Source organism: Aulonocara sp. 'chitande type north' Nkhata Bay, linkage group LG3, assembly GCF_057382095.1.
Source record: "Aulonocara sp. 'chitande type north' Nkhata Bay isolate Kocher_YH1m ecotype deep benthic linkage group LG3, A_spYH_male_GT1.1, whole genome shotgun sequence".
Taxonomy (NCBI): domain Eukaryota; kingdom Metazoa; phylum Chordata; class Actinopteri; order Cichliformes; family Cichlidae; genus Aulonocara; species Aulonocara sp. 'chitande type north' Nkhata Bay.
In genome coordinates, this window is record NC_141346.1 from 78,404,036 (window position 1) to 78,418,715 (window position 14,680).

A 14,680-nucleotide genomic window follows, 5' to 3' on the forward strand; every position below is an offset into this window, starting at 1 on the left:
GTCACCTGAAGGTGCTTTATATTGTACAGTAGATCGTACAATAACAGATACAGAGAAAAACCCAACATTCATATGATACAGGGGTGATTAATCCTTTTGACTTTGTTTTTATCCATAAAACAGCTGCAGCTTTCACTACAGCACATGTGGTGCTTTAACCTTTGTACTGTTTGCATCAGTTCATTCTGCAGTTAACATGTGAACATGTTGGATGATCTGTCTGCTGTCACTGGGTGGTGCTGAGGTCTGAATCAGCTCCTGTAATCACAAAGAGAACTGAACCATCACAAACTGAAATATAAAGTTTATCTCAAATCTGAAATAGAGCTGATCCTTCTGTCCTCACACACCCAGGATCTGAAGTTCTTCTCTTACATTTCTTTAGTTCTTCAGCTCTGCTCACATACGAGCTGTTTATTTCTTAAAGCCGTATATACCAACAGATTTTCCAATATAATGTTAACCTTTGAGTTGTTGGTGCTTTGTGAATGTGAATCTGCATACATGAGCAGACGGAGCAGGTTTCAGTCCTGGTTCAGTCTGCTGCTGCACCGTGGTCACCAACATACAGAGGTATCATAACAAATATTAATGCTTTTTTCCCTCTCAAAGGATGTAAGCTGTACTGCACATGTAACTTTGTGAACTTACCTCAATAAGAATGATTCAGACTGTTTTATTTAACCTGAATATTTGAAACAAACTTAGTAAAAACAATACACAGAGTCAGTGCTAAAAATGTAATCCGAGGAAAAATGAAACACACATTTTAACTTAAGCTGCCAAGCAGAAGTATTTGGTTTGAGTACATAAATATTAGGCTTTGCTATTTAATCTGTAATTAATGATTAATGAGGGGTTACTGAAGTGCAAGCCTTTTTTAAAATATGTGTTAATATCCTTACAGATGTGGCAAAAGAGTGAAAACATGCTGCTGTTTGCACATATTGAATAATCAGCTCTGCACAGGAGCTGCAGCAGAGTGCAGCCTGTTGCCTTACAGTGTAATACTCATAATAAAAGTACAGTAACTGTGGTTAGTTACTGACTGAGCAGCCCAGTGCGTTTCTGTTCATTTGGTTCACCTGCACGGGTTAGCTAAACAAACTTTACAAAACAAGTTTTGCCGATAGCCGAGTGCCCATCTTAGCTAGCTAGCTAAGGATGTTAGCTACAGATTAGCTTACAAACACCTTTCACTTACCAAAAATATTGTGGCGGCTCTCAGGTCCTTCTGTCAGGCAGACACTGAAGAACACCCGAGTCTGTCAGTTTGAAACAGTCGGTAAACGCTGGACCTCCTCTCAGCGTCCCCGCTCTATGTGCCGTTCAGAGATACGCAAGTTTCTTCATGACTGCGGCTGCTGCAGATATTAGGTCGTCCATGATTTCTACAGTCACTGGTCAGCAATATAATGTGCGCAAACATATGTGGCTCATATATGTGGCTCTGAAGCCCCGCCCCTCAAGCGCACCCTCAGATGCCGAAGCAGTGCCAACTAATTGAAGCTGAAAAAATAACTGTACGTGGAAAAAAACGATGTAAGTGTGAAAACCACATGAACAGTGAGTTTTTTCTTTAAATTTCTATATTTATGTTTTTTCACTATCATTTCACTTTCAATACATTTGTTTCAGTTTCAATATTTCTTCAGTTTCATTTTAAGGTGGCATCGTTTTAACCTCATATGTGGGTTCAAAGTACAAAAAAGTCCAGTTGTTTCTCTGCCAAACTCCTTAGACTGGAAGTTCTCATGTTATATTAATGTCCCACAGAAAGATTAAGGCAAAGATTAGGACAGGTTACAACTCGTGAATTTTATGTACTTATCACAGTTACAAAAAAGAATCTGCCTGAAGTCTATACATCCATACGTCTCATCATACAAAGCACTGATCTCCTACCTGCTGATGGAGCTGCTTTGGCTGGCTGTTCTTTAGGTTCTTCCATCATCTTTCTATAAAAACACGAGAAGATGATTTTACCAAAAGAAACAGTGAACACAGTCTGGGTGTCACATCATATGAATTTGTGTCATGGTTTAGTGTACGGGCCACACACACTGAAACTGATCTGTGTGAAAGAACACATCGACGACATGTGAATGTAGTGATAACCTCATCATAATAGAGGTTTTTACTTTTTCACATATTTGTTCAGTATAATGATTAAATAATCTGACAATACAAACCTAAAATACTTTGTTCCCTGTCTGCGACTTTGTGCGTCTCTGCTGTTAGTGCTTAAAGGAAGTTTTAAACTTAAAATCCTTCCCCACATATGTGACTGTGGTCTCTGGGGCCATTATCCTGAAACACTGGGGCTCAGCCCTGAAAGCTTTGCTATCTTCACCTGATAACAGCAGCTGTTTAAAGTTACTGAGTTTGACAGGGAAGTGAATGTAAATGTGAGACACTGTGTGCTCACAGCTAAAGGCTGCAGTCAGCTGTGTCAGAGCGTCCAATGATCCTTTAATAAACACTCAGAGCTCCATGTTGATGAAGCTGTCATGTGTGAGCTTGTGAGGCTCCTTTAAACTGGCTCTGCTCTGTCAGATGCTCACCTCTTCTTCACTGTCTCATCAATCTGCTGCACTCTCCATCTCCTCCTCTCTCTCTCTGCTGTCCTGTTTAAAAAAACAAACAAATCAGCGTTAGCCAATCAAACTCTGTGCAGATGCTGCAGCTACAGCTGATATGTCATTCAGCTGTTCATCAATCAGCTTCTGCTGCTGTTTATTCGGCTCTTACTCTGAACACGTGCAGATCTAGGAAGATTTTCTTGGGGTGTCAAAATCAAAGCGTTTGTTTTTTCAAACACACGTGCAGGTGTTTATATCACATATGGTTTAAATGATTCAAATGCAGTAAGTATACATGTTTCATATATCGTCTATAACTGAATTATGTTCTGTAGCCTACATAATGAAACACTTTAGTTGCATAAAACGTGAATTTTGATTTTATGTACTGTATATGTCACAGCATCGCAGTGTGGATGTGGAGAAGAGAGGACCCAAACGCAGGACTCACAGGTAGTGAAGGCTGGTGTTTATGACAGAATGACAGAGTCTGAGATGGATGACTGACTGGAAGACCAGCTGAACAGAAACGACACATGTGGGACTGACAAAGACACTGAACTGGAGGACACTCAGGACTTACACAGGCTAATGATAATGATCAGGGTTCATATGCCTTTTTCAGGGTCAAATTCAAGCACTTCTTAAGCACTTTCAAGGTCCCTTTTCAAACTTTTCCAGCACATCCCTCCCTCACCGCCAAAAAAAAATGCATGTTTCAATTCACATCACCTCAGTAAGACCATGTGAAAGTTAAGACAAATCATCCTAGGTGAACTTAAACACCTTTGTTCCCTTTTTGTTAAGAAATAGAAAAACACTCCACACAAAAATACTGCAAAAGGAAACTGTTGCCTTATATAAAGAGTGTATAAACTCAAAATGCACATGTCACTTAAAAATTAAGATGTGAACAAATCAACTTGTTAGATATTCTTCTCCTGTTGAAAAAAACCCCAAAAAGAAATAAATAAGTCTTCTCATCAGATATTGATGCTTCTTTCCTGTGTGACAGAAAATAGGAGACAGATGTTTGTTTGTTTTTTAAGTTAATTCCCAATAAAGCTGTTTTACTGCTAACTACATTGCTGTCTGTATTATTGCTGAAGTCCTAAACGATCACCTTTAAAGTAGAGCTCGGCGATATGAGATTTTTTCATATCACGATATGTTTTTTTCATTTCAGGCGATAACGATATCTATCACGATATAAGCCAAATAACTATATTTGTAAGATTTAAATGTGCCGTTGCTCACAAGTAAAATGTGAAATAATCAGCAGCTTGTTTTTATTTAAATATTTATTTCCCATAATAAGTTCAACAGGGTAGATGTACTTAAGGAACATGAGACTTTTTCAGATAAATAAAGGCAAATATTGCAAACTACACAAAAGGCAGCCGCTAAAGCGTTTAAGTTTCAAAATAGAACAAACGAAACAGACTAAATTGTCAATTCCACTTAGAAACAAAATATTAATTCTAAAAATAAATCTTAGTTTGTTTTACAGAAGAACAGACAAAACTGACTAACTTTTGTCAATATCAAATAAACTGAGAACTAAAAGGAAATTCTCAATCTCTCCTTGTTGTATAGCTGAGCTTTTCAAACAGTTTTAACAGTTACTTTAGTCTGACAAAAGCCGAATGACGAATTAGCGCTTCCAGTCAGAGACTGAGGCTACGTCCACACGTACACGGGTATTTTTGAAAACGGAGATTTTCCGTTTCCGTTTTAAAAAATAATCCCGTCCACACATAAAGGCAGAAATGAAGGAAAACGCTGCTATGAACATGCCAAAGCAGCAGGTGGCGCTAGATTCCTAACCGTGCAGAAATGTTGGCCAATCAGAAGTCTAGAAGCCTCGGTGGGAAAAAGTAAACAAAGCTGGGGCATAGAAGCAGAACCGAGTCGTATGTGTGGAGGGACAGTAACTGTGTGTATATGTAAGCATTTAAACACTGCAGAGAGTAGAATTAACAGTATTGTAGAAATTCATTTCACCGAAACAATAACGTGGCGCACAGTGTGACGCATGCACCAGTTTATTGTATTTCCAGACTTGCTTTCGGCACAATTTACAGTGAACGCTACTCTGTTTTTGTCAGACTTGAAATAGCCGAAATACCTTCACACTACGGAGCTTCTATGGCTCTTCCGTTCGACAATCTCTCCGGCGTTGGAACCATCATCTGTTTTCTCTTCGGTCACACTCGGTTGATTTTTCTAGCCGGCACACTCATTTCCTCCATTACCCGCTGGCTGCTTCCCAAACAAACACACGTGCGGCTTGACACTTGTGCTGTACGTAACAAGTCACGTGACGTGACGCTGCGGCTGTGATTGGTTCGGCTCTGCGCTACTTAATTTGGATTGGCTGACCTTTTTTTTTTTTTTTTTTTTAAGAGGACAAGAGCGGCGAGGTCTATCGCAATAGTTTAATTTTTCTATCGAGAAAAAGTTATATCGCGATACATATCGTTATCGTTCTATCGCCCAGCTCTACCTAGAAACCAGGTCAATATGTCTGTAGGTTCAGTCATCCAGGTCATGTGATCTAAGGAGCTTGGAGAGAAAAGAGACGTCTTTAAGTTTCTGGAAGACGTTTCATCAGAGAAGCTTCTTCAGCTCTAAAACCAAACGGTGGAGAGTCCCAGATATTTAAACCTGAGAGGGAAAGAAAGCATGTCGCTGACCCACCACTGATGTTATTTCAAGGAGGAAACTGAGAGCCTTTGCACCAGGAGCACAAACATCAGCTCCAGCAATGATCCACTGATGTGTTTTTATTCCATGTATGAATGTTGTTATTGACAGAGATGACGTTTGTGTGTCAGTGATGCAGTGACTGTTGTTGTTACCTGTACAGGCTGGTTAGACTCTATGAAACAGATCATACAGATCTCTGCATGTTAGAAGAGACTATTAAAGGTCATGAATGAGACAAAGGCAGGGAGGCGTCCTTTACAGCTAAACAGCAGAGTGAGAGAACAGCCAGCACCTCTACATTTATCACATTATACAGCACATGTATGATACTGACAGGGATGAGAAGAATTTAGTGATTCTGATCCCATCATTGATATTACTTATTGATTCTCAGTAGCTCTGCTCTGACAGTCACCACCATCACTGAGCAGCATATCAAAGACATTTGTGCACATTAACTGCATGTTGTGGCTCAAATGTTTGTGCATGTTGGAGGCATTTCCTCTTTGTTGTGATCAGTGTTGGTCATTACTCAAAACAGTCATTATTACACATATTACACAGAACACTTTGATTAAAAGTAATGGAGTACGTTACTTCATTACTCCTCATAACATTACTTTGATGTTAAAATGAACAAATGAGCATGTAACAACATAAAGCTGAGGTACAGCCCCACACACCAACACAGATCCTGATGAGGTCACGTGATGTTTCTCTGAGTGTTTATGAACACAAATCAAAGATGAAACAGCACAAAGACACTTCAAAGTGATTCTACTGTAGAAACATGAACAGGTAGAAACCTGCAGCCTGACTGCTCATCACTTTGTTACCTGTTCAAGTTCAGCAGCAGCAGCTCACTTTATCACGGTGCTGGTCTGGGGTCAGTGTTTACTCAGCTTTAACTAGTGATGTGACGTTCTGTATCGAGGCTTCGAAGCGTGTGTCGAGTAATGGAGGGGGCGTTTCCGCGAAGCGCGTATCGAGGCTTGCTTCATTTATGGGAGGAGCTGAAAATGATGACGTCCGAAGCCTCGCTGCCCGGCTGTACCACGTGACTGGTTCAGGAAGCGGTTCGAACTTTGCCGCGAGCTATGACAGCGATATAAACCCCTCAGACAAAATGTGGGCGTTTGATGGAGAGTTGCGGTTAGTGAGAGTTAGAGACAGTTTAGAAAAAAAAAATCGCCTACGACCTGCCACAGTGGAGAAACTGTTTCTTTTTAACAAAAACCAATGATGTGTCCCCTAAACACTAATCACTGTCCTTGCCTCAATGTTACAAAAGCACAACCACTGTCCACACCTCACCTCACAGTATATGATCATTTCCATTTTAGGCATTTCCAAATAATCATGTTCCATACTGCCAGTATAAATATACACAGTACACTGCATCACTACAATATACATGTTTTACACACTCCTTTTGTTGTTGACATTTACAGGCTGTGTGCAAAAAGGCCACACTCTTCAAATTCATGCCAACTAATATTTTTACGTCCAGTAGGTGTCCTACTAGAGCAAATGAAGCTTCAAGAAGCTTCGCGTTGGGGTGAACCAATTGGATGAAAAGCTTCAGTGCTTCATGGGGCTTCATCTGCCCATCACTAGCTTTAACCTCACTCTGGGTTCTTGGCTAGCTTAGCGTTAGCTTAGTGTTAGCATGCTGTGTGCTAGCTTAGCTTTAGCTTAGTGTTAGCTTAGCGTTAGCTTAGCGTTAGCATGCTGTGTGCTAGCTTAGCGTCAGAGCTCTGCAGGTGTCTCGTGTGTAAATATTAATCACAGTGACAGTAAAGGAGGTAAAGGGCTGTGACGTCATCACGTACGCTGCGTCCTCTGTGGGCTCTGAGTGAACTCAAAGTACAAACTACAAGTACACAAACACGAACGTAGCTCAGAGTGGCGGACACACTCGGCCTCGTTGGTCCAGCTGTGAGTCCGTTACCGTGAACTATGGAGCGGCAGATTTGTGCTGAACTAAGCTGCACACAGCTGATGTTAGCCAGGAAACATTACACACTGACTTTAATGGAGAGACCGGAAATACAAACACACACAGTTTGTTGTGTGAAGAAATCAAACACGAGCTGAACAAACAGTAAAGTTCCTAAAGACAAAGTGTTAAAGGAGGAAACAAAGCAAACTTACAGTTTCTTCACACACCAACAACAAGCTCCACTCCACACCTGGACACTAAACACGGACACACAGGTGAGCTGCTTCCTGGAAGGAGGCGGGGCTCCACCTGAAACTCAGCACAGGTGGGAGGGGCTCAGCTCTGTGTGTGCTGATGTGTTAACTTTAAAAATATGCCGTCTGACTGCTCAGACTGAGTCAGAGTAAAGTTCACATGCTGACGTGTGGAGACATGAAACCTTGTTGTAGCTGCAGGTGTGAACACACTGATCCCAGATCAGCTCTGCTGTATTTGTAACATGAACATTTCTGCTGCAAAGCTTCAAATGTTCAGCATGTTTCTCTGTTTCCAGTCTATAGATCCAGTCACACTTTCTACCTTCACCTGTGCAGTAAAGACTGAGAGCAGAGCTGAAAGCAAGCGTCCAATCAGTGAGCAGCATCAACACCTGAGCTTCATTCAGACTCTGTTATTGAAGATGTTGTTGGTACAAAGTTCATCTGCTGCTCACATGAATCCATGAAAGATTTATTTCACTGAATGTTTCTTCAAAGCTCATTTCAACCTGTTGAAGTCATGAATGAAAGTGCAGACTGAGAGTGGATCACATGATGTTTGAGGTGTGTCATGTGACATGTTCAGTATTGTCACACATGTCTAGATTGTCCCTGATATCATAACTGCTCAAACACTGATGATTATATTTGAAGAATTATTCCTGATGGCAGCAAAGTTTGAATGGAGCTCTCTGTCTGTGCTGATTTGTCGCCCTCTGGAGGTCAAAGCACAAACTGCATGATGTCACTGTAACCACCACAGAGACAGGAAGTGTTTTTATGACTGAAACACTGAAATGATGCTAACGGCTGTCGTTAGGCTCACTGACAGCAGTGCTGATGTGTTCATGTCAAACACTGGCTCAGGTCAGACTCCTTCATCCTTCTCCAGCGTGAGGCCGCCCTCAGACCCACAGGAGCTCTGACCTTTGACCTCCTGACCCTAACCATTTTAGTCTTGTTGCATCTTTAAATGCAAATCCATCCAAACTGTAGCCGAGCAAAAGAAGCTGGAAGCTGTTCTATGAATGATGTTCATCCCAGAGTTTCTGTTAAACGCTGCTGCTGTGCTACATTTGTCATTTCCTGCTTTCACTACCATCCATGTCAAAGTGCTGAAGTCATCTGATCACTTTAATGCAGTAAAGCAGGAGCTGTAAGTCTGACATTTATTTACTGTCATTACAAACACACACAGCTGGATTAGCATTCAGACAAAGGGCTGAAAAAAAATCAGCATTTGATTATTATTATTATATATCCTGTTTATGTGGATGCACTTTTCTATCTGTCAGTGCTGAAAGCAGACGTCACTGATCACATGACTCTGAGGGATGTTTCCAGCACTTTGCTGAATCTGAGCCATGAAGATTTAAGGCTCAGCTCTGAAGGCAAAGCAGGTCTGAGCCTGTGTTAGCAAGCTGTACCTAATAAAGTGGCAGCAAGGACTCAGTCAGTAATGATCAGAGCCAGCAGGGGGCAGCACAGAGAGGTGAGGAGCTGTCAGAGAAGCAGGCTCACATCAGACTGGTCATATTCCATCATCTATACCTGAAATCATCAAACACACGCAGAGCAGAAACATGTGGAAACATCTGGAGCTCAGTCTTAGTTTGATCCCTCAGAGGTTTACCTCAGTCCTGCTCCTCTACTTCCTGTTTACAGCGCACATCATGCTGTGTACTGAGGGTCATGTGGTCAAATTGCTCGCTCTCTGTTACTCTGACAGAGAGCGAGCACAGTTATCCTAATGTGTGACATCACTTCTAACCACAGAGCATTCAGCTTTCACAGCAGCCAACATCCTGTCACACTGAGCATGTGCAAACACAGCAGCCAACATCCTGTCAAACTGAGCATGTGCAAGCACAGCAGCCACCATCCTGTCACACTGAGCATGTGCAAACACAGCAGCCAACATCCTGTCACACTGAGCATGTGCAAACACAGCAGCCAACATCCTGTCACACTGAGCATGTGCAAACACAGCAGCCAACATCCTGTCACACTGAGCATGTGCAAACACAGCAGCCACCATCCTGTCACACTGAGCATGTGCAAATAGAGCAGCCAACATCCTGTCACACTGAGCATGTGCAAACAGAGCAGCCAACATCCTGTCACACTGAGCATGTGCAAACACAGCAGCCAACATCCTGTCACACTGAGCATGTGCAAACACAGCAGCCAACATCCTTTAATGATAGAACAAAATTCAGACATCAAAGTTTCTCACGTTACAGAATCAGATGAACAGACATGAAGGGATAATTGTGGTTTTATGCACAGAGTCAGAATCAGACTCAGAGGTGTTCCTCGTGATGTTTGGTGATGGAAACAGTCTCATCGACGTTTCCATCACCAAACTAGAGAAACTAGTAGCTGCACGCAGCAGAGTTTAGCACAGCTGATCTCTGTGACACATCAACAGGAACAACATGTTGTTAAACAGGACTGTATAAAGACTCAGAGTCTGACTCACACCTGAACAATGAGGCTGTGCAGCATCGTCCTGTCACACCTGCTAAACCACTCGTATCAGTTTGAGCCCGAACAGTAACACGGTCACATGACCGACGAGGCCAACGCGCCCAGACGAACGTCTTCCTCGTGGAACTAACTTGTTCCTGTTATCAGATTTGTGAGCAGCAGCTGAAACTGCCACATGAATAAATGTTCTTCAAACTGTTTGATTCCAGCCAATCAATAATCTATAATCATGAGGATTCAAACACAAGAGCTGAACGTGTGGTTACATTGTAACCTTGGTTCTCTGAGTGAGAGACTCTCTCTCCCCTCTGTCACATATGGAACAGAGGGGAGAGAGAGTGTCGGTGTGATGGAGGACATCAGGTCCAAACATCACAGAAACAAACAAACTGTTAAAGGAGGAAACAAAGCAAACTTACAGTTTCTTCACACAGAGACACCAACAACAAGCTCCACTGTCCCACTCTGATCCTGTCTCCTCCTCTTTTATTCTTGCTCTGAGCTCTTTTTGGGTGTGTGTTTCTGTCTCCACCCACAGGAATGCATTGATACACTGTTGATAACGACTCGAGAGCAGACGTGTGACAGAAAACAGAAAAATAACCTAAACACCTAAATAACGTAAAATAATCAGAATATTTATTAATATGTTTAATTTCTCTTTAAAAACTTTTCTGCTCCTCAAATCCTTTGTTTAAGTTCAATCTAAGGAAAGAAAAGCGTCTTCTTTAAGTTTCTCAAAGAAGTCCACGATCTGTAGGCTCATGGAGACACTGTGTGCTCACAGCTAAAGGCTGCAGTCAGCTGTGTCAGAGCGTCCAATGATCCTTTAATAAACACTCAGAGCTCCATGTTGATGAAGCTGTCATGTGTGAGCTTGTGAGGCTCCTTTAAACTGGCTCTGCTCTGTCAGATGCTCACCTCTTCTTCACTGTTTCATCAATCTGCTGCACTCTTCATCTCCTCCTCTCTCTCTCTGCTGTCCTGTTTAAAAAAACAAACAAATCAGCGTTAGCCAATCAAACTCTGTGCAGATGCTGCAGCTACAGCTGATATGTCATTCAGCTGTTCATCAATCAGCTTCTGCTGCTGTTTATTCTGCTCTTACTCTGAACACGTGCAGATCTAGGAAGATTTTCTTGGGGTGTCAAAATCAAAGCGTTTGTTTTTTCAAACACATGTGCAGGTGTTACATATGGTTTTCATAAAGTAGCAGCCAGTTGAGGAGGATGACTCTGAGGATGATGAGGTAACTTTTACAAACATGAGAAACCTCATAGATGGGAGCCAGGAATCATAAAACTAAAATCAGTTGGCGTTATCATCACACCTAACGCGTTATTTACGAACACGTTAGTCCCAACACTGATTGTTACAGGATACAGCAGCAGGGAAAAGTTCTGGACTGTCACGATTGGTCAGAATTAGCCCAACAAAATATAACCAATTTTACCTTTTTCTAAAGACAGAAAACACATCTAGTCCTTTTTTCTTTTACATATATTTTTTTAATTAATCAACAATAGAGCTCAACGCTACACCAGCTTCTAGCTTTGATTGACACAAAACTTAAAAATCAGCCTAATTCTGAGGAGTCACTGCATGACACTCACAGTCTTTGTCATTGTTGATTCTTAGCTCACAAACAGTTCTTATAAGGACTAACTAGTGCTGACAGTTTAGCTCTTCATAAAGTTACAGGAGGATAAAATAAACATGAGATCGTTGAAATAATCCTGTCTGATCACACGTGTGGACAATAAACGCTGTAACAGAAAATGAACAGTAATGTAACGACACTCATCTCTCACGTCTGCACTAAACTAAAACGTCACTACTTCCACATCTAGTTTGTTTTAATGGAGGCGGAGTCTCCCTGCCCAGTGCGCACTCAGGATAATTAACTTGTCACAACACAGGAAGTGAGCGCATGTAAATCAGAAAATCAGGTCTAGAAACGCAGTGAGGGAAATGAAGTGAAAGATCTTCGTTTTAACTGACAGGTTTCACTGACACTCAGAGACCTGCAACAACATGAAAACACATCACTGTAACACTCAAAACTCAATCATATGAAATCATAACTGAAGGACTGTGATGATGTTGTGTTATGGAGCGTCTGCTGAGTCCAACCTCTAAGAATTACGAGTCTGGACTTTAATGATTAATGATTCAAAACTCAGACATCAAAGTTTCTCACGTTACAGAATCAGATGAACAGACATGAAGGGATATTTGTGGTTTTATGCACAGAGTCAGAATCAGACTCAGAGGTGTTCCTCATGATGTTTGGTGATGGAAACAGTCTCATCAACGTTTCCATCACCAAACTAGAGAAACTAGTAGCTGCACGCAGCAGAGTTTAGCACAGCTGATCTCTGTGACACATCAACAGGAACAACATGTTGTTAAACAGGACTGTATAAAGACTCAGAGTCTGACTCACACCTGAACAATGAGGCTGTGCAGCATCGTCCTGTCACACCTGCTAAACCACTCGTATCAGTTTGAGCCCGAACAGTAACACGGTCACATGACCGACGAGGCCAACGCGCCCAGACGAACGTCTTCCTCGTGGAACTAACTTGTTCCTGTTATCAGATTTGTGAGCAGCAGCTGAAACTACCACACGAATAAATGTTCTTCAAACTGTTTGATTCCAGCCAATCAATAATCTATAATCATGAGGATTCAAACACAAGAGCGGAACGTGTGGTTACATTGTAACCTTGGTTCTCTGAGTGAGAGACTCTCTCTCCCCTCTGTCACATATGGAACAGAGGGGAGAGAGAGTGTCGGTGTGATGGAGAACATCAGGTCCAAACATCACAGAAACAAACAAACTGTTAAAGGAGGAAACAAAGCAAACTTACAGTTTCTTCACACAGAGACACCAACAACAAGCTCCACTGTCCCACTCTGATCCTGTCTCCTCCTCTTTTATTCTTGCTCTGAGCTCTTTTTGGGTGTGTGTTTCTGTCTCCACCCACAGGAATGCATTGATACACTGTTGATAACGACTCGAGAGCAGACGTGTTACAGAAAAATAACCTAAACACCTAAATAACGTAAAATAAACAGAATATTTATTAATATGTTTAATTGATCTTTAAAAACTTTTCTTCTCCTCAAATCCTTTGTTTAAGTTCAATCTAAGGAAAGAAAAGCGTCTTCTTTAAGTTTCTCAAAGAAGTCCACGATCTGTAGGCTCATGGAAATTCATTTTCTTGTTCTTTGAGCAGAAACACCAGAGTGTAGAGCAGGAAAACGATCCCAGCAGGACGTCTCTGTTGGGGAAATATCCCAGTTATTCCCCTGAGCCTGGTTAGTGAACTGAGTCAGAGCTGTTCATCGATCCTACAGGTGCTAACATACAAACACGATCAGCAGCTTCTCTCATATGGAGAACACACTTCAACATCTGCAGCAAATCCTGTGTTTTATGTTGATGTGACCAACATCTTGTGTTGAGTCTTTGAAGATGAGGAGCCAAACACAGACAGTGGATCCAGAAGGACTGTTTATTCAGGGCTTTAATACGACTGAACTGATGCTTCACATCCTGTTTAGAGACGATCGACCAACACAGGCTCAGTCCTCACTCATCACACGGACTTCAGTCACACTGGGATCAACAGAGGAGACTGTTCACCATCACAGTTCAGCAACAATAATCAGAGCTTTTCTCTCTTGGTGAGGATCACATGTTCTGACACACAAAATATCTTCTGCTTTAACTCGTCTCTCTTTTTTAGTTTGGTTGTCGTGTTTTTTACTCTTTGTTCCTGTCAGTGTCAAATATGAGAGCAAACTGTTTTATGCAGGAGCCAAACCAACACCAAGCTGACCAAGAGAACCTATAACACCACCAGAATTTATTATCCAGACTTTACTGACAGATTTATGTGCAAGTAAAGCTGTTTTTTAAATTATGTTCACTGCTTTCAGCCAAGGAAGCATTCGTTCTTAAAAGTTCACGAAACGAGTAAATCCAGTTCAGCAGAGTTCCAGTTTGTAGCACAGCTGATCTCAGCTGATCAACAGTAACAACAGTAGGGGTGGGCCATAGAAACGATATACGATAGAAACGATATAAATTTGGCCAACGATAGAGATTGTGACTATACCGCATGTTGATGATGTCATCAAGCTGCGCCTGTTTTGGTCGAAAGCATCGCAGCAGCTACAACAATTATCATCTGCAATTATGGCGGGCGACAGTCATAACAAAGAGATGAAGCACTATTGAAATATGGCGAAAGCCAAAAAGTTAGCATTCATCCTCCAGCTTCACTGTGCTAATGTTATGCTAACATAGCTGTGTCGCTAGCAGTCATGTAGCACAACATTATATACCAGGTAGTCCAACTTCAGTAACCCTGCAAACGCCACTGCTGTTTAGTCTTCATTTATGTTGGAAGTGATAGCAGAGCTGTACGTTTGAATTAGTTTCAAAAATCTCTCAGTCAGAATATGCTATGAAATGTTTAGGTGGAAACTAGCGAGCTAACTTCCTGTTAACTTCTAACTCCGTTAAATTGAATAAATTCTGTTTTCATGGATGCCTGGATGTAGGGCTGCTCGATTATGGCAAAAATGATAATCACGGTTATTTTCATTGAAATTGAGATCTCAATTATTTGACAATATTTATTTAACAATAACAATGTGTTGAATAATGACTTTAAAGGTTGTCAAAA

The 14,680-nt window shown here is 41.5% G+C and overlaps 2 protein-coding genes and 1 pseudogene across 3 annotated transcripts in view; all 3 read right to left on the reverse strand.

The window, feature by feature from the left end:
• Nucleotides 1-7,503, reverse strand: part of LOC147337112 (protein NLRC3-like) — a 48,980-nt gene extending 41,477 nt beyond the window's left edge. The window contains exons 1-3 of the mRNA XM_086285794.1: nt 7,446-7,503; nt 2,565-2,627; nt 1,906-1,958 (exon numbers count right to left, since the gene is read on the reverse strand). Coding sequence (XP_086141920.1) covers nt 1,906-1,954 — 49 coding nt within the window. The 5' untranslated portion in view covers nt 1,955-1,958; nt 2,565-2,627; nt 7,446-7,503. The remainder of the gene's footprint in view (nt 1-1,905; nt 1,959-2,564; nt 2,628-7,445) is intronic.
• The window catches only part of LOC147337109 (uncharacterized), a 360,298-nt gene that overhangs the window by 203,353 nt on the left and 142,265 nt on the right, over nt 1-14,680 (reverse strand). The window lies entirely within an intron of this gene.
• LOC147337110 (protein NLRC3-like) overlaps nt 1-14,680 on the reverse strand; it is a 547,272-nt pseudogene that overhangs the window by 178,740 nt on the left and 353,852 nt on the right. The window lies entirely within an intron of this gene.